Here is a 26,955-nt window from a genome sequence, read left to right as displayed (position 1 = left end):
TTTACCTTGACGGCGAGAGGGGGTCGCATTAGCAGTCGCGACGGAGTAGCGCGTGTTTGCCCGAGTCCTGAGATATCATCTAGCGCGCGCGTCAGTCGGCGTTCCTCTACCGCCGTATCGAGAACCAGGCTTGATCGTTAGATAGGTTTGGTGGCCGACGTGCCCGGCCCGATTACACACTCGGAAGGGCTGGGTTATGTAAGTCTCCCGCGATGATGGTGGAAGGGGCGAGGGGAGCGGCAAATTGCGGCAAAACTCCTTGGATAACAACACAACGGGCGACAATGGGCGAGTCGTTGGTCAATTATTGGTAATGATCATGCAAATTGTTGCAAACCTGTGGCAACGAGCGGCGTCTGCTCACCGTCCCCACCTCTCTCCTTCTCTCCCCCCCCAAAACGTCCTCTACCCCGATGCCGTCTCACTTTTAGTACACGTGCCCTACTCGAGCGTTGCCGGTGGATTAAGATGAACCCGCCGGGGTGGTTAGACCAAACGATCACACACATACATCATGTGGCGCTATCAGTACCAATTCAAAGGCGCAGAGGGATGAGGAAGTGTGGAGGGAGGGGGAGGACCGAAAGGGCCATGCAAAGCGGGCGGAGTGCGCCGTAGGGTTGAGCACAAGATGAGCACACACTACGCGAGTAAAAATAGCTGAACTAAAACAAGAAAGTGAATTCAATAATAATCACGCTGCGTTACGGTGCCCTTCGCCGGAGAGGTCACCAAATGATAATGCAGCTGTGTCAGTTCGTTGCAGATTGATCCGAACACGACGCCTGCTGGCCGGGCTGAAGCCCGGTGCCTGACGATGGTCGAGCGGGATGGCCTTTCCAGTCATAATTTGTCCGTCGGTTAATCGCTTCGCGCATACGGGTTTCCCGATCGGTTAGGTAGGAAATAGACTGCCGGTGCTAAGAGTGATCTAGTTAGGTGTTTTTTTCGGTAGAATTAGGTAATACTAATTGCTGACCGCACGGCGCCGGTACATCAAGTCGTGTGAGACGCGTGTGCTGTTCTGTTGGTAAACAAAACCGACGTCATCGAGCGTAGGCTGTTTAGCGTATCCGTTCGATATTTCTTTCACTGTCCACCGGCATTATGGCAGATCGTGCGTGAGTCAGTCCGGCTGGAAAGAAAGGCACGCAGGGGGCTATTTTTGGGTAGACCGATAAAACGATTCGCTCGTGTTGCGCGCATCAGAAACAGCTCGCTAAACGCCACGAGCCATGGTCGAACGCAATCGGGGCTCGCTGGCTAATTGCCCTAATTGCGATTTTGCTGTTTTTAGCCCAAAATATTGACTATGGACTTATGAAGTTTGATAAATAAAATCCACTCTAGTGCATTAGTAGCTGTGTTTTCCACACCCGGAACGATTGAAGTATAGCTACGGAACGGTCGGGCTGGCCAGGCCCACCGTAATGGGTGCGCTGGAGGTAAAACCCAAGTCTACGGATAGTTTCACACTGTTCTACACACTGGTCAGGATGGTACAACAAAAGCAAGTGGATCGGTCGAGCGCTGTCTCATTCAGTACGGATCGTCTGTTCGATGTGGTTGTGATTGTGTGGCTAGTGACGGATAAGTGTCAGGAGTTTCGTATCACACGTTGAAATCAAACCAAAATTTGCGGCAAAAGTGTCTTGTGAGTGTCCCTTGTATTCCAGTGCTACTCTTCTCACTGTCCCAATTGTGTTGCGTGCATTCCGCGTGGGCTTGCAGCCCTTACAAACGTGGACGGTCGAAAAACTTTCCATACCGATTACCCAACACGGCCCCGATAATGGGATCGCCAATCATCTGCACCGCACATCATGCCACCGTTCGGCTGTGCTGCGGCCAGCCAATTTGCCAATGGGCCGCTGAAAACGAGGGCTGCAAAAATAGTTTCCGGTCCGCACGCTTCGATGGGTTCGCAGGCATGCGCTCACGCTTTTGATGCCACACCACCACCATCACCACCATTCCCCCCGCGAAGGTACTTGGTACTTCCGTCAGGGGTGGGCGTGTAAAGGCGATCGGATAGTGGCGGACGATACTGGCGCACGGCGGGGACTGGCCGAGGACTCTGAAGTCTACGGTGCGTTTCGGTGGAATTGCATCGGCTACCACCGGGACACTGGGCTACTCCCTGCCTTCTGCTTCCATCGCGAATGGTGGCGGCATAGTAGGCAAAGGGAATACAAATGCAGCAGCACGCTTTTTGTTCGCGGTTCGCGCTTTGAAAGCTTTCTATGCCGTGACGCGTACCCGCGACGCCGGGGAAAAAAGGTCCCTTTCTCTTCAAGCAAGTTCCCTTTTTATTGTTCCTTTCTCCTGGCGTTGGGTTTTGCCCGGCTAGTTTGGGTGTTTGATACTCCGATTTGTTTTGTTGTTGTGCTGAATTCGGGCTACTACACCCACCCGCGGGCTCAGAAACTTCGTAAAGTCAATCTACGGTGACGGCGCACCGTAAATTGCACAACCTTTCCGCTTCTTTTTGGATCCGACTTTACAAATTAAACAATCGTTCAATTAATAAGTTGTTTCAAGTTTTCCTTTCCTTTTAAGGGATGTTTCGAACCAAACAGTTGATGGGAAATTAAAAGTGTTTTTTTAATATCAAAATGGGATTCGGATGGTATTGAATAATGATAAAATTAATGACAAATCCTCCCCTTTGCTGGCTGTGCAAAAAACAAATTTACCCATACGCTCGATGTAACAACTTTCTTTCGTTCTTTTTTTCTTCAGTGGGCTAGCGGTTTCGGCGTACCATTGCCATACCATTCCCTCCTCGAAGTGCGTTTGATCGATAAGTAATTTCCCGCTGGGCAGGAAACTGTTCCTTTTTGGTCGGTCCTGGGAACAGTCAGAATTGCCGCGGAATGTGCCTTGCCACTCCTTTCCCTGTGCACAATTCGTCGGCGGACATTGCATGACCGGCGGCACTTAAGCCCCCCCCCCCCTACCTTTACATTTGCCCACTGTAGATGGTACAGCCGGGCACCCGATGATCGTTCGCCATTACGAGCGTTTTATAGACGCATTCCCAATGTTCCCGTTTTTGGAGGGATGGGTTGGATTTAGCATTCCACTCGCGTGCCCACCACTGGCGAAAACTGTCGTTTCGGCAGCCGTTCATTTGCATCGGCACATCCAACCCACCACAGTTCGATGGCCTCCGGCAGGGGTTGCAAGCGATATGACAGCTGTCAGTTTGAAGAGTGAGGGTAGTCGAGAGCTAAGAAACGAACCCAGCGCACTACCGATCGTACGTCACATCTCTCTGTCACGAACGATCTGATTACGAGCTGTTTGTAAGGAAAAAGGGAGCCTTTCAAGCCTTTCCCTTCCACCCAGCAAGCTGTGCCTTGGTATCAGATCTTGGCGAGCGTTACATTGTATGGGCTGAAAAATGGTGAATAAATCATACCTTTTGTCTGAACGAAATTAATTGCTTACAAAGGCAATAATACACAACCTTCAGCGGATGTGCAGTGCGTGATCGTTCCTTGTGATCAAGATAAAGCTGCATATCGAAGGTGCATATGATGCAGCTGAGGGGTACGAGTGGTTTTTCACCCAAAAAATGATGCCATGAATTTGGCTTACTTACTCGGCGCAAAAGAAATGGATCACAATGCGCGTCTTGTTCGCGTTCGTAACCGGCACGGTCGGTCTCTCCGCTAATGGTCAGAAATCGCTCACGTGCCATTCCGATGTGGCCAATGCCGACGCATTGAGATAAACGAGCGATAATCAATCTCAAGCGCTCACCCTTTTTATTGCGTTTCGAGGCCGTCCACTGTTTTCGTCGAGCCGTGCAATTTCGTACACTTTATTTGCTGTTTATGCGTTTTCTCTCTCTCACACACACACACTGATACTCTTTGTCTCTCCCTGTCTTTTATGCTCTCCACTGGCCCACAAAACCGCTCAGAATCGCTAGAAATAAACTCATAAATGTGAGTTTATGATTTGCGGCGGTGCAATGTTCTGGTTTTTGTTATTTGCTATGCCCATGAGGGCCAGTGTCTGAGCGCTCGAAGTCGTTTCCCGCGTTTCACTTGTCTTCACGGGTTTGTGGTCATTTTATGCTCCATAACTTCACTCGGAGGCGATACGCGAACACCGACCAAGAACACTGTGTGAATGGTACTTCCAGTCTTCGAAGTTACCCTTCGGCGGCGCCATCCAAACCCCCCACCCCACCGACGGAAGAAGTCGTTAGTTCTGATGGATTGCACTTCATTATGTAATCGGGGTGGTGCTTCCCATTCAGGCCGTGGATTTATTTTCCCTATTAAGTGGTTCCAGTGTTTGCCGGCAACAGTTGCCGAAATGCTGCTGCTGTGTGTTTTGAACTATTTTTCTGCGAAAAGAATGGCACCGAGTCCACTTCTCACCGTTTCAAACCGTCAGGTCTTGGCAGTAAACACCAACACACATTGTACCGATTTAAAGAGCACTGGAGGTTTATGTTGCATGAATGCTGCTCGATTCATTGTCGAACTGGGGAACGATAATCAAACCAAGGTTTGAAACACACACATGTTGGATGGTGGCATCTGCTTTTCTCAAGGGATAAGACGCAGTACGCAGAGCGCAGTCCGATGTTACGGTGGAAGGCTTTAGTATAATGCGTCACATATTGCAACCGACTGTAATGGTTCGAATGTATGGTTTTTGGCGGCGCTAATGGTCAAAACAAACGGTAACAGCACCGTTTTGTTCAGCGTCCGGAAAGAATGCCGTGCGGGAGGTGCTTTGTTTACTGAATCTTAACGACCGGGGGGGAGGGGGAGTGGGATCGTTTTGACTTGTAAAGTAGATTCTCCATTCTGTGCTTAATGTTTGGCGCTTGTTATCGCAGAAGAAGAGCATACCTTCTTTTAAGGCCGATAAAGCGCTCACAACAACAAGCACTTAAAGAAAATTGCAGAATTTTGACAATGAAAATAATTTCTTTCTACCTTTCTCTTACTTCCTTCTTTCTATACAGCAGCACCATAGGACATTGAAGAATCTACGCTCAGACGATCCTCACACCAGCAAACTGCGTGTGACGTGCATTTGAACGCACTCACGATCACACACCACCGTAACTACGCGTGATAGACGACGCACGCGGTCTCCGGAGTGCAGTGCGCGTGTAATTAACGCCATTCAGTGCGCCCTTTCCGTCCTGCCAGCCCTTCCCGGTCGTCCTCGAAATAGCGGCTCGTGATCGTAACGAAGCACAGTAACACCGGACAGCTGAACGAAGCAAACAGCAGTGGGGCGAAGCAAAACCGACGCCGCCACCGATTAGCTAACACACACCAGAACGCAAGGATCGCAAAAAAAGGAAAACTCCGCTCGGCAACCGACTTGCGCTGTGCGTTTCTGCTGTATGCGTGTGCATCACCGTTCCACCACCCACTAGACCGACCAAGACTGCACAGTTGCATCACATCGAACGTGCCAGCCTACTACCACTACCACGAGCAGTAGGCAGAAACCTACCGAACACGACCAGCACAGTAGTAGCAGAGTGCCAACGCACCGATCCGTACGAGCGCGCACCTATTCGGAGGGAAATCTGAGCGATCATTCCGCGAGAACTTGACGCAATCGAGTTCAAGGCACCTGTACCACAGGGCGCCACACTGCTACGCCGCGCTTAGAGTCAACGAACGCCCGCGGGCCGAACAGCGGGTCGAGAATCGGCGGACCATCGACGGCCACCGTTGGGCTTCTAGTTTCTAACAACGGGCAAACCCGAACGGTGCTCGCGATTTCTCCAGTGTTGGATCGATCGTGGATCAATCGAGACCGAGATATCGGCGCAGTGTTTGGAGCCTAACTCCTGTTGTGGTCGTTGCAATCGTATCTTCAGGTTGTTTCGAAGGCTTTTGACCTCTGCTGGGTGTCACCGTCAGTGTTACGAAACTGAAGAAATAATAGTGTCCAGGTGCGAAAGGTGCTTCTGTGCCGTTGGAAACGGCGGGCAAAGTGACAACAAGTGCGCCATTCTGTAGTGTTTCTCTCGCGCAGGTATCTCGCAAAAGACGAGTGCCTAGATACTCGCAGCACAGGCAGTGTTGTTCGCTAGTGCTTTCTTTGTTTCTGTTTCAATGTTTACGCTCTCGTAGCTTGAAAGGCTCTCCGCGGTATCTTACCAATTTCCAAAGTGGTTCCGACACAGTGCTGAACATGTAGCTAGAAGAGCCCCTGCCTGTACCCCTAAGTGCAACCAAAAAAAAAAAGGGCATCAACATACTTGTTGCTTAAAGTTGTTTAGAAATATCCCGCTTGCTACTGTGCAACAGCACACAACAAGTACGGCCCTGGGCTGACGTATACAGTGCGTGTTTTGGTCGTGCAAGTGGCTGATTTGAAGGTAGAATAAACATGGCGGCGAATCGTAAACACTACTCCTCCAAAGAGGACATCCCCAAAGAAGGCGACGAGGGCGGTGGTAATGATGACAGTGGTGGTGGTGGTGGTGGTGGTAGTGCCAACAGTGGTCATCCGATCGAACCGATCAAGCGCGGCAAGGATGAGGTGGACTTTGTGTTGACCGCGTCGAAAGCGAACGGCACCGCTATGTCCGCGGGCAAGAAGGGGCAGGAGGACACTGGCACCAAGGCTGGCACCGGTGTGACGTTGGACAAGTTCAACATCTTTCATCTACGCCGTCGACCAAAAAGTGACCCCGGCACTGGACCGATCGCGAAGCATGCCGCGGCCCAACAGATGGGCCCGGCCGCGAACGGGGGAGCCGCTGCGTCCGGTGCGGACGAAACGCTGAAGAAGAAAAAGTCACGCTTCGTCAAGAGTGCGTCGATCGCGCGCATCTTCGGCAACACCTACAATACCAAAAAGTATGACGATAGCAGCGCCCTGCTGAAGCTGCAGCAGTTCAAGCGCAGCTTCCTGAACAGTGAAAAGTTCCACAAGAAGGACAGCGGGGCCGGTGCGGCCGAGGAAGCGGACGACGGGGAGCTGCAGATCGGGGACGCGTGCTACGTGAACGACAGCGAGAGCAGCGCAAAGGCGATCAAGTCGATAACGCGCGGGCTCGGCAGGCTGCTGCGGCGCAACTGTCACAGCATCGACATCAGCCGGCCGGATCCGGAGTACAAGGTGTCTTACCTCGGCAACGTTCTTACCGGATGGGCTAAAGGTAGGTGAAAGTATTGATCATGGGTTAGATTTTGGGGTTTTTTTTTTGTGTGGAAAAGGTTTTAGAGTTTACAAACTCCTTGGACTTAGAGATGATTGTACTTCAAATTTTGTTGAAGGAGCTTTTATTGAACTCGCTAGCGAGGGTTACAGATATATTGATTTATTGTGTGGGGTAATTAACGCATAACACGACAAGCTCTGGTCCAATCGGCCTCATCCGGTCACCTGTCGATTTGCCGTTCGGATTAAGCCTCCATAAGGCGCCATTACGTCGACTCTCGTCCCTGCGAACCGGCAGTGACTCGCACCGGCAGGAAAATCAATCGTCGGACATTCGATTGATTGCTCGTGCCGGAATGCTATGGCGCTTCAAGGTTTGCTGGTTCTCCTCCACTCTGCAGGTCGCACTATGTGTATGTATGTGTGTGTGCATGTGTCCCACGATCTCGTCCACGAGATTTGTCGCTGATTGCGGTCAACGGTGGAGTCGCGGAGCATATCGCTGCTCCATCGGATCTCCCTAGATCTGTGCTGGTCGGTGTGGTGATCAAAACAATGACCCATCGTTCAGCCTTGGCTGGGTTGATTGGCTTGATTAAGATTTCCATTCCGCTCACTTGCTGAGAGTGCAGAATACTGGTCTCCCGAACAGTGCGGCTCGCGAGGCTGCCTATCGGTCGTTCTTTGTGCGCCACAGTGTGTTTAGGTCTTATTTTGGGACCGATTGAGAAGCACGCACCCCAAAGTCGAGGTCTCGCGCGACTCCTTCGTGCAGCGTGTGGCAGCTAACGGCTGCGAAACGAGGGAGAGAACCAAACCCGAGAACCGTATATTTTTGAGCGACTCGCAGGTTGTCCTACAAACTGACGACGGCCGAGGCACGTTTCGTCCAACGGAGCGTAACAAAACAGCACCTTCCCTGGCGGTGGCATTGGAATGCATTCGGCGTCGCGCCTCCCCCAACGTTCCAGAGCGAACCGAGCAGAAGGTGCTCCACTTAGACAGGTTGGAGCTGTAGTTGTTGTTGTTGTTGGGATGACGCCGTATTCTTGATGACTGTAGTGCAGCTCCACGAGACCTGGATTGAGAGCGATGTAATCGTGGTCACTACATTCCGTTATGCCAGCATGGTGCATCATGCTGATGAATTCTTTCTTGTTGGTGTTTTTTTTGGCTTTACGGTTTCTTAAGGGCTGTACAAGTACAACACTGCTTTCGGTTCATTATCGACCCTAAACACTATCAATTATAGCTCTATTTGATAAGTGGTCCCTGGGTGGTCCTTGAGCAAGGTTTCAAACATTAGTACCGAGTGTAAATTGTCACACATTGACGATTATTGTATGTGCTAATCTGGTCCCCGTTGTACGACAAAGCAGCTGCTAGGTTCCCATCAAGAACAACAGGTACGTTCAATTATGACCGTTTGAGGTGAAGAACCATGCTGCTGCGGATCATCATGATGATTCGGTCGCACGATGCAACGTCACCCGCGGTTCACCATCAAACGATGATTGATGTACCAATTGTGTGCCAATGAGGCCCTAGCCGTGTTGTGTGTACTTAAGGCACAATAATTTACCCTGCCCTAATCGGCACTTCTCATTCATCGCGTGGCACTTACCGTTCGATTTCTGCCTGGTTAGTACGCTCCGCTACCCCGACGACGATGCACTCGGCAGCCCGGTTGGCTGTTGCTTTGAAACCAATTTTGCCGCCAAAGATGGGAACCTGATAATCGACGGATGGCTGCGCGTCCTGGCGTCCGCGGCGGTAAAGCTCCGTTACTCCGTTACGTTACTATTCCAGTAACATGGGCGGTGGCTCAGCATGGGACGCAATTATGCTTTACGCCAACTTCCTTCCCGTGCTAGCCGAGGCACTCCAGTTCGGGATACAACAAGAAATGAAGCAGCACACGGCACTTTTTCAGCGCTTAACCTGTTAGGATGGTAGAATAATCGAGTGTGTGAAGCCGGTTTGGGAGCATCTCCGGAAGCGGTACCCGTTTGTAGCGCTCGGTAATCGCGTAGAACAAGCTAGAAATTGGTTCACCGCGATAGGGTTTGCATTCGTTCGGATGCTTAGTAATTGAACCTTTAGCTGTGCAACGTTTAAAACAAATCCACGTGCCCCACTGTGCGTTGGATTGCGTTCAGAGAAAAGTCTGCTTTTAGACCAATGGTTTAAACATTTTCGTAACAAAACTCTGAACGAACGGTGACACATGCGCTCTCGCATCTCTCAAACCTTTACGATAACCTTCATTAGGGTATCGCAATAACTACACATTGTCCCATCGCTCCACGCTGATGAAGCACCTAATGAAGACCCACTGCTTGACTTTACGCAACGTCAACGATGCCGCGAGAACACGCGACAGTCGCGAGCGTGTGGGGCGACATACGTCGTGGCCTCAGTTGCCACATCGCCACACACTCGCACGTGCTGTGCTCCGCTTCCTTCGACGATCACTCGACGATCGGCACGGACTGCTTCTAAATTGAATTTAGCCGTGAATCATCCATCGTTTGGCGATCGTCTTGCCAAACGGACCCCAACCGGTGCCTCATCCTCCCGGCCAACTCTTCGCCAGCCACTGCTGATTACACTGACCACGAAACGGGGCTGGCAACCGTTACGAACTCGTGTCGTTGATTTTTTGTTTTCGTTCCCCCCCCCCCCTCCATATGCATGTTGAAACCGTTGCAGGTTGAATTTGAACAAGTTGTAGCCTTTTTTTAAAGTCGATAAAATCGCGGCGGGAACGGGCTGTGGGGCTCTTCGCATCGAAAGCCAAACGAGGACACCATCACTATGCGTCTTTAGCTGGTGGTGGTGCTGCAGCAGCAGGCTAGCAAGCGACGACAACCTGTGCAAGCTTTGCAAGCAAACTGACCTCAACCGACAGCCGAACCGGTTACTTTCGGAACAGGCGGTGCGGCGTCCAGGCGGAGGTGGGCTCGTACTGGGACCACACGCGATACGGCGACACGGAATGCACGAACGCGTGTGTATGGTTTCGGGGGACGGTTCACGACCGATCCCGCTACGGATGACGCTGATGATACCCTGCGCGGTTGCGCGGCTCCCCCAGCCGGCAGCTCCTGATGTAACAAGGCATCGTAGGTTCGCCAGTATGAGGTTTAGCTTAGCGGGTTTGAGCATCACCAAACTGCAACTGCGGGAACATCTCGCAGCGGGCGCAGAGAGAAATGGAAGCATCAAACCAGTTATCGTTCGGCGGTTGGACCTGGGCGTGTAATCTACGACACCCGGGCAAAAGTTCACCTAGAATGGGGCACGAAATAAATAACAAAATGAGAGGAGCACAAAACTGGGCAAACCACGCGGTGTGTGATGCACGCGATGACCGACTTTTGGCTCAGGCATCCTAGGGGTGTATCAACGTTACGTGTAACTATGCCGTCCCTTCTGCAGCGCACGGCCGATGGAGCGTTTATCTTTCCGACCAGCATAAATTGAAGGTCACCAGGGCAAATCAGGGCTGCGTTGTGGCGGAGAGAAAAACAGAGAGGCGAAATGCCTCTCGAAATGTAACGATTATAAAGACTTTCAGATAAAATCCTTCACTTCCTTTCCCATTCCACTGCCCGATTGCCCAATTGCCCAATGGCCGTAGCTTGGACGTGTTAATTAAATCTTCCGTTGGCGGAATAGGGCTATAACAGACAGAAACAAAAAAAAAAACACAGCATAAACAGATTTCATCTTCCGTCGCAGCACCATTTACACGAGCACCAGTTTCGGTTGACCTCTTCCCCCGTGGTGTTTCGCCGACCAGCGCGCCCCAAAACGATTGATTGCGCATGCATCGAATTCAGCCGTCCCCGCACCCGAATCTTCCGGAGCTTCCATCGGATTAATTCGGAACGGCACCGTGTTTAGGGCGGTTGCGGGTGACTCTACCCTGATTATAACTGTAAATAGTTTTATTGGCTTGTTAGATGGCGTTTTAGGGGATCCGGTGTAAGGGGCGGTTAAGGGGGGGGGGGGGCCTTCCCGCCAATATGTTACCCACTTATCGATCGGTACTGCCCGCTGACTCACAGCAAATGGGAACGCGATCGTTTCGTTTAACACGCGCGAGAGACAGCGAACAACGAGCCTCCGGTTCAAGTGATCCTATTTCTTGACCTTTTTGCGGCGTCTCCGGACGGTGTGTGTGTGTCTGTGTGTGTGTAACTAGGTCTTGAACGGTCAGGAACGCCGCAACCCGGGCGCGCCAACGCTCCCAATCTGCATTCTTCCGTTTGGCACGTTTGGGAAAAGTCAAGAGAAATCATCCGACACCATCCATGCGCGCCCCATCACCATCATCAACCGGCCCGGTATCGCCTTTGGGAAGGGACGTGTAGCTAAAGATAGTAATCATCTGCCCTCCGCACTCCGGGCGGAGCCTAATTGGAAGGTGTGAAAAATCGCTTTACCATCGAGTGAGCAGCATCGGGGTGGATTAGATGAGTTGCGAGCAGCGTCGTACATTTGTTTTGAATGTTCAGGTGCCAAACATTGGGAGGAGTTAATGGTAGGTTTTTGGACGCGAGCGTAAGAAGGTCAACCGTTGGGCAGTGAGGCACGTCCAACGAGCAGCAACCCGTTGGAATGGCGAATCGAGCCGTAATTCAGCCGCCGTCTGCAGATATGAAGCAATTCCGATTTCGAGATGCAGTGCCAACTAACGCTTTCGTTGGTATCGATCTCTATCTTCGCAAATCGGATTTTGGAGCTTAATTGACCGTCCACACATTGATATCGCTCTATCATGCCATAACCACTTACGAAAAGACATAACCGGAGCAGCTGTTGCCGATTATCCGCACACACAGATTTGGTAACCGAAGCTCAACGTTGCTTGTTTTTGTGGTTTTTAATGTCCATTTAAACCATTCCAATTGGGTACGGCTACCCGCTGGACGATCACGTTGAACAATGTCCCGCAGTTGGTCGGTCATTGGACGGTCGAGCGTTGGAACACCCGGGCAAAGCGACGCGTACAACGCCAACGAGCGGTGTAAGACATCAACGAACGAATTAAATTAACGATAATTGACATTTTAATTAAAGTCGCGTTTTCTTCCTCGCTGCCACCGCGCCATATTTGGCCGATAGCTGGCCTATACACTACAATTGGTATGTGTGTGTGTGTGTGTGTGCGTGTGTCGCAAGGGGTTCACTGTGTTCGTTACGTTGTCTGTTTGTCACTAAAAGGCTCGGTTCTTCTGTCACACTCCGTTAAAACTGAACGTTCGGTTACTTGCCCCTTAGACGTTGTCACCTGCTGGCATTTTGATAGGTGTCAGATTTCTTTCTTCACAACGTACAAAAACGAAAACTTTACTTGAAAGAAGAAGCGTACCATCTCGATCAGTGCATAAGCAATTGCCTCTGCTGTAAGAGCACTAAATGTCCAACAACCAGGCTAACACTGCTGTCAAGAGGAACGGCAGGATTATGCTCGACTGCATGCCCACGATTCACTGCCACAAACTCCAATCGTCTTCGTATCTCATAACAGAGTGGTGCAAGAAGAGGAAAACACTTTTTCCAACGTGAAAATATGACTGTACACAGCATCATCATCATTATCATCATCACCAGTACTATTATTATTACCATTATCAAACCCGGCGCCCGAACGGGCCCGAGAAACGGTGTGTTGGTTTTCATAGGATTTCATTTCCTTTTCGTTCCCCCCCCCCCCCCCAACCGGGCTAATACCATACCCCAGTCTCACACACACACACACACATAGACACACCTATACTTAGCAGCATAACTTTTTGATGCTTGCCGGTTTATTGTTTGGCGTGTTGCTTCCGTGGAATGGAAAGCCTCTTGAGCAGCAAGTTCCGCCATCTCGCTGCCAGGTTCCGGTACATTGGGCTGAAGTACGCTCCAAAGGGTGGCCCAAAGAAAGAGGATAGAAAGAGAAAGAGAAACAGAGAGAAAGACACATAGGAAGCGAAACGAAAGGGGTGACCCGCTTGTCAAGCGATACCCGGGTGGGTGCAGCTAGCAAGTACCGTGACGAATTTTCCACATCGATCTGCATCGCCACCTCGCGCGGGAACTTACCGTGCAGCCCGTTGGTCCGTGGGTGGCTGACGGAGAGCGGGTGAGGGGGGAGGGGGAACCTGTTCGCGAGGTTAAAAGGGATCCCGGCCGAAGAAAAATGACACTGCACCGCACATCGGCGCGGCGTTGTTTTGTCATTTGCTAGCGCGGGAAAATCGCGCCCGGTTCCATTAAGTACTCGGTGCTTCCGCGTTTGAGCGCGTTTTTCTCCGCCTTTCAACAACGGTTGACACAATGGCAGGAGGTTTGGGAGAGAGAGAGAGATGGGGGAGAGAGATAGGGAAGGGATATACAGTGGTTTACCATTTAGTTCTTGTGTGGCGGAAGTAGGTTACCTTAATTACCACCATCGGTTGAAGCAAGCTGTTGGAGGAGGGGCGAAACAATGGACCGGAATATCTACCGAACGAATAGAGCGCATATTCCAGTGGCAGTTTGTCAATTCGATTAGTCGTTTGCTATAGTTTAATAATAAAAGTCAATTGAAGTGAATTTTGGAACTCATTCCGATCCAATAGAAAATCTATATCGATCAATTTCTATTTGAGAGCAGTACCCAGGCTATTTCCAACCCACTCTAGCTGCAAAGATGTTTTATTCCAGAAATGTCTGCTAGTCTTCCTCTCAATGATTCGATGTCCTTCAGGCAATCAGGCAATGATTCGATGCCCTTCAGTTCGGAACTTCCTACAAAAAAGAAGGAAAAAGCACAACAATTCACAGCTCTCTTCGTTCGTTTATTTGTTTATGGCCGTGAATTACGTTACTGCGCTTTTCGATTGGGAAGTGTAGTATTGCTCCATAGCGATGACGCAGCGCGGAGCCACATGCAAAATTGATGACCCAACCGCTACCCCACCACCAAAACTGCGACAAATCCGATTTCGGACGGCGAATGAGCATTTTATTGTCCGCTCGCGCAAAGTTATGGCTCTGTGGCAACGGCCACGTTTGACGACCATCCCTAACCCGGGATCTATACATCCTTGGGTGCGCTGCATGCATCCATGCTCCAATGTTCCGATCCTAGCACGGCAAATACCGCTGAATGCGCGCTGGCACAATGCGTCGCAATTTTCCGGCTGCCATGAAACCGGAAATCGTAAAGTTGCCTTTTTAACGAGCAAAGTTTTGTGGCGATTTTTTCCCTTCAGTGTTTGATTCTTTTTTTTCTTTCTATTTCAACGAGACACACTCATTGTCGGATCACCAGGGTGTCTCTCACATCATGCATCCCACCACTGATGCTCCGTCTCCCGAGACGGTGGTGTGGTTGAGAAAACAGTGTCAAGTGGCAAACCGCGATCCGATGACAGTGCTATGTGCCAGGGTCCAGCGGTGTAGCGTGGCAAGCCCCATCTTCTTTTCCCTTTCGGCGTTTGACCTCCCATAATGGTAATGGTAATAAAAGTTGTGCCGAAACGTGACCGATAGTATGGTTTACAAAGGCGTACACAGGGGAAGGAACGAAGGGCATGACCGAGCACTCGAAAGGGGAAAACAGACACATCAATGTTATGCGCCTCCCGCACGTCCCTATGCTTGTGCAGGACGAGTGCAGGATCTGACCGCCAATGCAAAGAGGCAAACCGTATCCTGTCTCGACCGGAAATATGATAGTTTGGTGTGCTATTTTGTGTGCTCGGATCGTCTTACACATCAGCCCAATTGGTCCTACTTGTCATTCATAGCGTGTCGGTCGTTGGAAAGCGCTTCGCATAGATTTAGAAGCTTTCTTATAGAAACGAACGCAAAAAGAACCCGAGAACGGCTCCATGTTTGCAGCCAATTACGTCGTTTTGATCGATCGAGAGTCGAGCGTAGAGAATTGATGTGGAAAGTTGGAGGAACTGCAAATAAGACGAGTGATAAATGTGATTACTCTCGTTTCAATTTTTAGACCAGTCTAGTGTTTGATGCGTACCATCCCAGAGAGCATGAGTTCTGCCCCGTGGAGCAACAAATTCTCGCCAGTAGTTGGCGTCAGATCCTCATGTTGAACAAAGCAAAAAAGGAACATCACAAAAGGGAACTGCCCGCGATCCTTTGAGGAAATAAAACATTTAACAGTTAAGATGCAAAACAAGACGAACACTTCAAAAGTACGATGATTTCACAAGCATCAGACGTGAAAGATTAGATTTTCCTTCGCGTACAACCACACTGAGTGTGCTTACTCGGTGTCCCGCCTATGTGAACAAATTGATGACCGGCAGTGCTCGAGCACACCAATGATTTGCACCAATTATGGTTGCCACATGGTTGCGAAGGTGGCGAAAATTCACACACCCCGTGGTTTCCATTTTGATCTTCGCCGTCTTGCTGTCACCGTTAGAGAAGGGTGAGTGGAGCGGAGCGGTTCTCTTCAGTGGGTGGTGCGAGAAAAAAAAACAGAAAAGAAACACATTGCATAATAAGCATAATGGTGCACCGGGGCCGGCATCGATGTAATTTGGAAGCGATGCTTTAAAGCAGAAGAAAAAACGGTTTTTTTCATTGCTAGGCGACTGGTAAGGCCATATTGTGTCATTTGTTTTTTTTTATTTGTCTGATGTATACAACACTGACACATACACACATACAAACACACACACTGAGAGAGGATCAATGGAAAAATGATCCTCATCGAATTGCACCAATGCACAATGTGTTCGGAAAACGTTCGTGTGCACACGTTGAATTGTAAGCGCGTGTTCCCGCCGTCCGCACACAAGTGTTGGCTCGTACAAATTCTAATGCACGCAACAAAATGACGCAAACCACACACACATGTTGGAGTTTGTTCCAAATTCCATTGCAAGCTGAGCGCGGGCTCAGCCGTTCCACGATCGCGACCTGCGGATGGCATTCTAACCCGCCGACATCCCTTCGAGCGTTCGATGAACTTTACCTCACACTATAATTATCCGGCGCGTGTGAAGATGATCGCCGGACGACCAGCAGTCCAAAACGTCCCAAGCAGGGTGACGAAATATCGGACCGCGTAAAACTGCTTCGCCCTCCGGTGAGTGTTTCTAGGAGCGGGAAATTACGCTAGCCTAACGGAAAGGAGAAGAATCTCGAAAAGATGAAGCCATCCTGCCTTACTCACACGCGGGGAGGTCTTCTCTAGTATCCAGTAGCCGGTTTGAGTCACCGAAACGTGGGACCAAGCCCCCCATCCCTTTTTTTGGTTTTGGCCAGAAACCTACGCCAATCGATCGGGGATGTTCTGCCAAATTCCTCGCCTTCGCGTCGCACAAAATTATACATGGCGGATCGTGCACCGCAGCATCGTCGATCATCAGCAACCTCTTCTGCCCAATCGTTGTGCAATGCCGCAGCCTGAGTATCGGGCAACTCCAGCAAGGGTTGGATTCGCGCAGCCCGCGCGCGGAAACTTTGATGATTCATACCCAACCATCGGCGACGTGGTGTACACGGTGTGGCTGACTGTGTGAAGGGACACATACGGTGTGTGGGCCATTCGGGCAGGAGCATAAATGATTCATGAGCGTAATTTGCGATCGGTGGAAAATTATGGGTAAGACCCAAGCCCTAATGGGTTTAAAATCACTAGCTGGTGGTATGAAGCGATCAACGGTGTCGCTGTTCATTTGTGGGACAAATTCATATTTAAACAGTTTACAACATCAACTAACTGGGTTTGTTATTGATAAAATTATCTTCCATTAAAGCGTCACTGAACACGCTCCCGACGAAGCAAAAATAAAACAAATTAATTTTCCTTTTGCTCTGAAAAGCACATCGCCTGTTTTCCGCACCGTTGCAATTAATGCATTCGATTCCGGTTTTTCGCTCCTTCTACCCCACCGTAGGTCCAACTCACCGGCTTTATTTGTGATGGCCATTTAAATTTGAATTCAATTCCTACCACCCTGGTCGCCTCTTACCGCATCACCCGTTCGCGTGGTGCCATTCGCCGAGCCAAACGGGTTATTTCTCTTGCGGAGGTACATAACTGGAACGGAGCGGTTGGCTTGAATCTGCTGTAACCACCGGGCATGATGATGCATATGAATGTTCAGCTTCGATACACATGCACACACGCGGCATCGGCACGGAAAGCAAAAAAAAGAAAGAAAAGCAAGCCATGTTTCGTAATCGATTTCTGGCTGCACAAACATTACATCTTCCCCGTGGTTTGGCCGTGTGGCTCCGGACACCGGAGATGAGCTGGGTGGATGGATTGTTTTTTTTACACCGAGGACATACAGGATAAGTGCATACAGCTGTCAGCGGATTCGATCCGTTACACTGCTGGAGGGCATTTGGGAAGCATTCGTTTGAAATAGCATTGATATTTATATCCATACAAGGATAATAGCAGATCTACCTGTTGCATGGCATGAAAATGGGTCATTTCAATACGGCATTATCACGATTTGCATCCAATTGCCAATACTTACGCTTCGCGCAATCGGGTATTTTCGGTATGTTATGTGCGTGACACTTTATTGCGCTATTATGCGATCAGAAGGCGCTATTTAACCCCAAACCAAGAGCAACAAGTATAAGAAATGAGACACGATACGCACTGCAGAACGCACAATAATGTAGAATGTGAGTTATGTGGCCTATTCTTTGTAGAACCGTGTAAAATGACAAAAATATCATTCCAAGAAAACTATGCACGCTTTTCTGTGGCCCAAGTGACGCTCGATGTTTTCCTCTGTTTTGCTTATTGTATGTGGGCACATTTTGACAGCGAATGGCGTGAAAGCAGCTCACTGTGGATGTGGTGGTTTGGCATGTGTCAAGATATGCCCTTCCATTCCAAGCAAGCTGATAAGGGCACACATATGAAAAAAACAGATCACGGAGCACAATACTTTCGTCATTTCTATGAAAGTATCGTTTCATTACTTGAACATGAACAGTCAAAAATCTACAAGAATAATATTTATGTGCATTTTGAAAAATTTCATTCCATGTTTGCTCCATACATAAAATGAAAGCAATCAAATAAAATATTGATCGATTGTCTGGTAAAATGTTTCATATTTATTGTCATGGTGGCAGGCATCGGGATGCAATTGTTACTGGGATATTATATTGAGAGAAAACGGTAGATCACAATTTATTTAATACATAATAATGGTTAAATCCGACCGATCGACATCTATAGTAGTTGGCGGCGGTTCTTTGTTGACGATACGTTTACGCCAAAGCAGAAGTCCTACGTTGAGGCCGTGCAGCAAAATGGGTAAAAGTAAAATCCAATAGCATACCCCGAGGGAAGCTAGCCCGTCAGAGCTGTAGGGAATCTGTGTTGTAAGCGTATCCGTAATGGCGATGTTATCGGTTAGAGTACTGGCAAACAATGCTCCCCACATTATCATGCACAGTGCAGTGGATCCAAGGGCCACCCCATTCCAGATGTACAATCCAAACACGCTGAACACCGGTTCGATCGGATTGAAGAGCACGTTAATGATGGAAAAACTAGCCGAAATAGCTGCAAAACTTATAGCAATTCCGATAAACACCACCGTCGAAACCCACAGCCCGGTGTTGATAAAGCTACTGCGATCGATGTTGGCCGATGCTTGACGATTTTGCGGGAATATTGGTGGATCGATCCTATGGACCAGTGGGAGCATCCTTGAAGAACTGCTGGGACAATCGGCAGGAGGCAATCTTTTTAAGAGTTGCAAAACTTCCTCGGTTCGTGACTCTTCATCTTCTTGACAACTGTATGCACACACATATTCGTGATAAAGGCAGGTAACTGTAGCAGAGAGAAATGAAATGAGATTATAGTCACACACACTACGGTCCAGTATGGAAAATGCGTTTGCATGATGTTCGTTCTTACGTGTTAAACTGTAGTAGCGCGAATTGGGCAGAAAGTTTTGAGTTAAGGAACCCGAAAACAGCCCGTAGTTTATTTCACTATTCCTGGACGCGTTGCTTTCATAAGCCTCCGATGTTATCTAGAACGGAAATAACGTGAATTATGTAGAACGTTCCACTCGCATGGCATTTTGCTCTGCTGTATATACCCAATACGGTGTACAAAGTGAGACTATTAACACAATCAGTGAAACACATGATACAATAAATGTGGCAAAGATTAAATTCCATTTCGTTTTAGCCATTTCTTCAAGCACGTAGCTCTTTGCACATTGAGGCCTTTTTAATAAACCGTTTGCAATTCAATCACTTCAATGTGTATAGTTTTGTAATGAAGATGATGATACTTCACTCGTAGTTCCGCTCAAACTGAGTCATTTGTTACAGCTGAATGTAACATTCACCCGGTAGAGGTGTGCACGCGAGTAGAAATAAGATAAGAGTTTAATTTGCCATTGAGGACTGATAACAGGTATTGGTGTGATTATGAACATGAGGATGCTCGTTGAATCTTCACACGAAAAGTGTAATAAGAACAACCTATCAGCATTAATATTTAGTCTCTTTTCTATTCTTTACAACGGAGATGTGTGTTTTTTGGTGAAATATAAAAGGGAAATTTGAATTTGTTCTATTTCGTTCATTTATAACTTTCATCAAGCAAATGTGAGAAGCTTCCATAGGTGCATTATTAATTAACTCTATCTCTCTCTCCCTCTCGTTCTCTGTAAATTACTCCTTTGGGCCTTGCTAGAAGAAAAAAAAAGGACAATGCACATTTTCTACCACATAGTTTGACCTACTTTACGAAACGCCCGTTTGTTGCGCGGGCAGGGCACAAAACTGTGCCAATGAGCGTCCGCTAGCAAGATGGGCAGTGGTTAGATGTTCACGCCAAAGGTAAAAGTTCCTTTGTGTCAATTCAAATCCAAACAATCCATCCCCGCGATGGCCCGATTGTGTCGTCCGCCGCCTTGGCAAATCGAGCGTCACCAGTTGATTCATCGCCGCTCGTTACTTAGGCTCCCTTGTAAGCCGCCCGTAGCGACTGTACGGACACACAAAGAGACACCTTCCCATTTCCTCCTGGGAAAGATCGTCGGGCACGGTATCGTGGGGGTAAGTGATGGTTTGGATCAGCAGTATCGGCACGATTTCGAAGCCGCCCAGCTAGGTTTGCATCGGAGCGCCGATCGAAGCCGTGCCCCCTTTGCCTGCCGCTGATAGTGTCGATTCTTTTGGGAGCTTTTAACCGCAAGTGAAACCGTCCACCACCGCACATCTAAGTAGAACGGGATCATTAATAATCGGGGCTGGTCACAATTGGGCGCGGTCGTCCGCATGGGTGTGCAGGGTGGCCGTGTTTTGAAGGCTCGCCAAAGCCTAGCCCGCTCTCCGATCTGTCCTTACCCGAGAGGGAGTGAAACGACGAACCCCCAAAGCACGACCAAAGCGGACGAGAAGGAAACACGTTAAATTCTTCGTACAAGGATAGTGCAAAACGGCGACGAGGATGGTTGGTTGATGTCCGTGATGCCGGCAGCGAACAATAATGGTGCGGCCGTGCACCACAACCAAGCCAAGTGTGTGTTTCGCGGTGTGAGCAACGGGAACGATGCGAAAGGTGCCTTTTCTCATCGACACTCCAAAAGTGCACCAATTGATTACTCTCTTTCTCTCTCTCTCTCTCTGCTCAGCTGCGGTTTTGCTTTTGTTTGGGCCAAGATCATCAACATTCGAGGGCTCGAAGTGGTAGGGCTCGGGAGGGGGCGCGAACACAAAACAGATAGCGGCAAAGATAAGCGCTCGGTGGCAAGGGGGCTCGCGTGGAATGCAACCCGGCATACCCGGGTACTCAAAACGCGGTGACCTCGTTATGGGTGGTAGGGCGATGGGAAGGAAGGGAACGGGCGGACGGGGGCAGGTGCGGTTTCCGAACAACCGCTTTTCGCGTATTCCGATGATCGGCCACGATCGAACGTGAGCCCCGGAGCGGCGCGCATTCCTGTCGGAACCGGGTGATCTTCACGAAGGGTGAAAGTGTGTGCAGTGACCCGACTTCAGGGACGTGCCGATGGGTGATTACGACGTGCGCATCGCTAATCAGTGCAGTCTCGCTCGCTACTTCCCCTCGTGCTAGTGGTGCAACCAATCCGAAACGCATTGTGAACGGAAACGTGAAAGAAGCGAGAAGCCCAAATTAGTTACCCCCGATGTGAGCGCATCTTCCGTTCAATGACACACACATACACGTGCACTGTATCCCAATATTGAAAGAGACTTCCAACTACACACACACACACACACAACAAACCATAGGTATAACTACCTCTCCATTAGCGAGACCATAAAACCACGGACGGGTGTACACAGCTCGTTTTCAGCTATGCATGATTAGCATTCAGCGTGGAATTGCCACGCGAGATCCTGCGTTGGGCCACATTGAAGATGATCTCACCTTCGATGCTGTGTAGCGCAATCACGTTGCGGATGGGTGTTTTTTTTTCTTTTGTCCAAGTGGGGGGAAATGGTGATAAAAAATAGCCCCGCAGAGTTAATCCAACGTTACCATGACATAAGGGAGGGCTTTTAGTGTCCCGGCACTTCACTCCACTGGCAGCACCACACCTGACCATATATTTTTGAAAAATCGCCGCACGATCGCTAGCCACTGCGCCGCTCGGTTACAACATATTGCCGACCACTTTAAACCCTTTTTGGAGGTTTTTATCTTTTACTTTGGCAGCGCTGCGCCGGATGATATCCGACAGCGAGGGTAGCTGGTTGGGTAGCCGTGCTTTACAAATGATGTTGAGAAGTAACTTCCACCGATGCTCTGGGTCGGACGAGGAATGTCTTGGGAAACTTGTGAAGCGAGCCCACTGGGTAGGGGTCAGCTTGAAGTGGCCATACCTTTGGAGACCTAGCCGAAGGGCTTACGCAACGCCCGTACCACAGGTATGCCACGACCGGTTTTCACAAGCTACGGTACACCCTTGCTGGGTCGCTGTGTCTGTGTGTGTCGACGGAAATCGATGGTTCAGCGACGGACTTCCTCTGGCCGGCAGTGTCATTCGGCGTAGCTCTTGCTGCTTTATTAGCAGCAACAAAATGTTTAGGCTGGCAACGGTGTGCAGTAAGACACCCTTGGCGTAAGACACACAGTCGAGCTGCAGCCACCTTGAGCATAGTAGGTAGCTGCTGGTGCGTGACACTTCCCCCGCGAGCCCCGGCTCCCTTTCGCGCTCGATCCTCTCTACGTGGATCGGAAATACGCGCCAAACCGCGCAAGAAAGGCAAACAAAATGAGCACAAATCATTTCGTTACGCTGCGCTGCTTGCCGAACGCGCCTCGCCACCTTTAATCCGATTGGGAACGCAAAGGGGAAGAGGGGATTTTGGGTACGCGGCTCACTGCTCACTTTCCGACTTTAACTGATCCGAATTCCCTAAGTGTTACTGCTGAATCTGCGTTGTTGTTTCTGCCTTCCAAGAGATTGTGTCTCTATTTCGTGTTTGTGTGTGTGTGTGTGTTTGCTGCTCGTTGCTTTGACAGTTTGGTTCCGAATTGGCACCATTACTCGGGCACGGCCTGTCTTTTGGTATTGTTTACACCGAGACGCAACAGCCTCTCACCCTCAGGCCCGCCGGCGGACACATTACCTAACAAGAGCCACTTTACACCAGCTCGGGTCGCGCGAAAGATGTCTCGAAATAACCGCACCGCCACCGTGGTATCGTAAACCGGTTTCGGGGCCGGGAGGGTAAAAATACGCCAAAATTCAACGCACGGCACCGAAACGTCCCGAAACCGGACACCGGGTGGTGAGGAGCAGGCACCTTTCCGCCCCAAAGTGAACCAAACTTTCATAACGGCTTCCACTGGTGGGGGCGTCCACTGTTTTGAACCCAACGCGGTCGGTCGCCGCCCTGCGCATGGGTGCGGGTGCAGTTTTCGAATTCGATTGCCGAATTTTTGAAGGCACGCGGCACGCATGCACTCTCACGCACGTGTGATAGTGGCTGGTGAAAGTAAATAATTGTTATTTTGTTTTAATAGACACTGCTGCTGCTGCTCCTCAGGTGCTTCCATCGCTCGGTGCCTAATCTTCATTTCTCCATCGCTCGGTTCTCTTCAGGCTACATTGGTTTCCAACTGGTGTACACTATTTTATGACAGGTGTCTCAATATAGGCTCGATCCTCGCACCGAAAATGGGGAACGCTTGTGTACTGTTTGCATGCAAGCTCGGTTTAGCAAAAGCGATCAGGCCGTTTTGACAGTCGCTGATGGTTCCAGGCAAATGGATGACCCGTTTTCCACAAGCTGCTGCTCCAGTCCGCTGCTGTCCCCACAGTATGATGTAAGCTGGGGCAGGGTGGTGTGTGTGTGTGTGTTTCTTTTTTAGGAGAAGCTTTCGTTTCGCTGCCCCACAACTGCCATCGACGGCCGATCAATCATGCTTTCGCGTGGCGAACCGAAAGAGGAAACAGCAAAAACCTATCAATGGAGCCCGACCACCTATCGGCCGCACTGCGCTGTCATAAACCTTCGGCTTATGGTCACAACGCACTACACCGATCGATAATTCCCTGTTCCTCCCCGACGAAACGCTCCAGTTTCGGTGAATGTCAATCGATGTCAGTTGGGCAACTGGCAACTGGTGTGCCTACCGAACCGGATTACATTTATGCAATGGTCAACGGGATTAGTTTGGCACAATTAAGTGTGGATTTTGGGCAGGCAAAAACAATAGCAAAGCAAAAAAAAAACAAGTAAAAAAAACAAAGAGTGAAAGGCAGAAAAAATGATCGTAATTCTACATTTGAGCCAGCAACAACTACATAAGCAAAAATTGGGTTGTTTAAAAATATTTACACTTCTTTCCCGATTTTTTTTTGTTTTATTTGATTGGTTCCCCTACCACACAACGATGGTCACTGGTGCAGCCTGGGCAGGCACTCAGACAATTCGAACACATTTCGCTTTTTTATGTTTTTGTTGGTGGTGTTGTTGGTGCTGCTGTGGCGCTACATCTACATCGTGCCATGGCTGTTGAAAACTAGACCACCAACTGATTTTCTTGCCCGTTGCTTTCCAATTTTTCCTTTCTTTCTCCGTTCTTTACGCAACTTCCATCGAACGCCGCGCGACTGTAGGCGAGCTACAGGTTTTACTCAAACCCTGTCCACAGTGGGTTAAAAATAAACAAGCAAAAAAAGAGGCTTCAAGGAGAGCGTACGGAACGCTTCTTACGGCCAATGAATCGGCATTCGTTCGATGCACTTTTGTGATGATTTTCGCGCTTTTCTGCCCGGTACGAAAAACTGCAATCTTTTGTTTTTATAACTGACCACCATCGAACCAGTGACGAGACTGCGTCGCATCCATCAGCAATTTATTACGTCTGGCGTCAATGTAGGTAGGTTTGTTGGTTTTTGGGCCCCTTCGGAATTCCCTCTGTGTACCATCGGTATCCATGGTACGGTCTCATGGTACAGTCGTCAACTCGTACGACTCAACAACATGCCCGTCATGGGTTCAAGCCCCAAATAGACCGTGCTGCCATACGTAGGACTGACTATCCTGCTATGGGGGGAAAATCAATAAGTCACTGAAAGCCAACCCCACAAGTGTGTTGGCAGGCCTTGACCGGCATCGGTTGTTGAGCCAAAGAAGAAGAAGAAGAAGAACCATCGGTATCCAGCTCGGTGTAAATTGTATAAAAAGTATGTTGCGCAACGTCACTCCTAAAATAGCTGCCTGAGCTCTGGCATGTTTGCCATTTTTGTACCTACCATTCCTTAATTATCCTGAATCAAAGGATCCTGAATAGTAGTTCCGCAGGGCATTCAAGAAGAGACAACGTGCCCGGTAGCCCGAGGCCGTTCGTGTCACTGGATGGCAACTGATTAAAATAATGATTGCCTTTTTCCAACGATGTGTGGTGTGGGGCTTCCTTCTCTTGTGGTGCTGATCGGCTTGCACCCCGGTTGTGGTGTTGGGCGTGTGTTTTTGTTTCGAACGCCTGTTGTTATGCGAAAAACCGCACTGCCACCGAGCTTTGATGTCTATTCCTGGGCCTTGTGGGCTTTGTGTACTGATGAAAGACTTGCACCATTTATCGTCGACTGTTTTTTTTTCTTCTTCTTCTATTCACTGTGCAAGAGCTTGTGTGTTGCTGTGACTTGTCACCAGCAGCTCACAGGGCTGGCGCCTGCTAGAAATTATAACCACTCCAAGTAACTGTCCTGTCCGCTCATTAGCTCGGCACGGCTCGGAGAGCGATGCGGAACTGCCGGGGCATGGTGAGCATCCAACAGGATCTCCCTGGGCGTGTTGTGCGCTTGTGAGCTTCGTGATCCGCTATTGGTAGAATAGTATGAAAGGCGCACCGAACGCCTGGAATACATTATATCTTAGCCCAACCATCGTGTGACAGTGAACGATTGATTTAATCGATAATTATAGACACTATCCTCGGTCCCGATCCACCACCTGCCGGCCGGGCGGGGAGTTCCAGCTTACGCTGCTGCATCACCACTGCGTTATGCAAGTTCACCATTATTGCTTCCATTTTTCCGCCCAGCAGTACCCCTTCGCACACACCGAGCTCTGCACGTAACGCTTACAGCCACCCCTTCCCCGTGCATCCATTGATCGGTGGCTGTGCACACGCTGCTGCATCCGCTTGGGATCTTCTCGTTACCCACAATCGATACCTTTTGTGTGCTCTCCTTCCCTCTCAACGGCCACCTGCGGCCACCTCAACGATTTAAACCTGCTACTACACCAAAGGGGCGCACCAATAAATCCATGATTAATGACCGATGACCAACAAACCACCCCCACCGACAAACACTCGCACACATCGAGACGTTACGAGGCTGTTGGGCAGAGCTGAAATCGAAATCGTAAACCACGCCGCTTTCCCGTACGTTTCCAGCACCGTTCAGAGCAGTTGCGGTTTGCGAAGGCGGAAATAAACTGCACACGAGGTGCTTTTGGCACGCTTTTGATCGGGAAAGAAGCATTTCATCATGCAAATGCACGCACGCGTGATTAGTTTTCCTGGATCTCTGTTGGGCAAAGGTAGAGAGAATGAGTAATTCTAAAATTTGGATGCCTCTTTTATGTGTTTTGTGTGCGTGTGTGTTTTGTGTTAAGAGGATTGGAATGTTTTCAAATAGGATTTTATCGAACCAAAACGCGTTAATTTTCGGTTTTTTTTTGGGGTTTTTGTTCGAAGAGAGCAGCAATACCATTTATCTAATCCTCGATGCTGAACACATCGCTCATATAAGCGAAAATCGAAGCGAAAACACCCGTGGGCACACATACTAAAATACAGCTTTCGCTATCGTAACGAAATTGTTACGCTTTTGAAGATAAATCAGAAAAAGGAACACTTTTTACATACATTTTTTTTGCTCGCGGGTCGTGATTGCATTTGCTTGTGTAACAACAAAACAATCAAACATCGAGATGGAAGATGAAGAGAACAATACATGGTGCGATTAATTTGCCGTAAAATAGTTTTTCATCAAAGTTATTTCAATTTAAGTAGTTTAATCGAAGAAAATCTATACCGAAAATCTGACATACCTGCATGTAACTAAATGGCTGCTTACCACCTTCACTACCAAAACTCTGAGGTCAATCGCAACTTCCACAGACGGCATCGACCCGCTTTCATTAGCGATCGCTACTATCATCTTCGCACTAACCGAAGTAGAAAGTAGAATTTCCCTCACGTGTATGACGCTTTCTACACCCTCAACTGGTAACCTTACCCTTACCCTCGGCCACACTTTCATTGTTTTACGAGACCACTACAAA

The 26,955-nt window shown here is 49.2% G+C and overlaps 2 protein-coding genes across 4 annotated transcripts in view; one reads left to right on the top strand and one right to left on the bottom strand.

Moving 5' to 3' along the window:
- The window catches only part of LOC121601958, a 64,000-nt gene that overhangs the window by 27,419 nt on the left and 9,626 nt on the right, over nt 1-26,955 (top strand). Inside the window, exons 1-2 of one of the 3 annotated variants that reach the window (XM_041930768.1) lie at nt 1,564-1,654; nt 4,994-7,159. In XM_041930768.1, coding sequence (XP_041786702.1) covers nt 6,385-7,159 — 775 coding nt within the window. In that variant the 5' untranslated portion in view covers nt 1,564-1,654; nt 4,994-6,384. Of the gene's footprint in view, nt 1-1,563; nt 1,655-4,993; nt 7,160-26,955 lie in introns of those variants that run through there. The other 2 variants (XM_041930764.1, XM_041930760.1) reach the window with 2 other exon arrangements.
- LOC121601983 lies at nt 18,292-19,485 on the bottom strand. The gene is made up of 3 exons (XM_041930773.1): nt 19,266-19,485; nt 19,079-19,196; nt 18,292-18,991 (listed from the first exon to the last, which is right to left on the bottom strand). The coding sequence occupies exons 1-3, from the start codon at nt 19,359-19,361 to the stop codon at nt 18,345-18,347; spliced, it is 861 nt and encodes a 286-aa protein (XP_041786707.1). The 5' UTR covers nt 19,362-19,485; the 3' UTR covers nt 18,292-18,344.

This window comes from Anopheles merus, chromosome 2R (genome assembly GCF_017562075.2).
Source record: "Anopheles merus strain MAF chromosome 2R, AmerM5.1, whole genome shotgun sequence".
Classification (NCBI taxonomy): Eukaryota; Metazoa; Arthropoda; class Insecta; order Diptera; family Culicidae; genus Anopheles; species Anopheles merus.
The sequence above is the reverse complement of the archived record's forward strand: the minus strand, read 5'-3'. Positions and strand labels throughout refer to the sequence as shown.

Bases quoted from the DNA above. Each gene is read 5' to 3' on its own strand.
- LOC121601983 (XM_041930773.1), bottom strand. From the start codon at position 19,361: ATGGCTAAAACGAAATGGAATTTAATCTTTGCCACATTTATTGTATCA. The intron at 19,197-19,265 runs GTATATACAGCA...TTTCCGTTCTAG, and splicing joins CACTTTGTACACCGTATTGG to ATAACATCGGAGGCTTATGA. The intron at 18,992-19,078 runs GTAAGAACGAAC...TCTCTGCTACAG, and splicing joins GCGCTACTACAGTTTAACAC to TTACCTGCCTTTATCACGAA.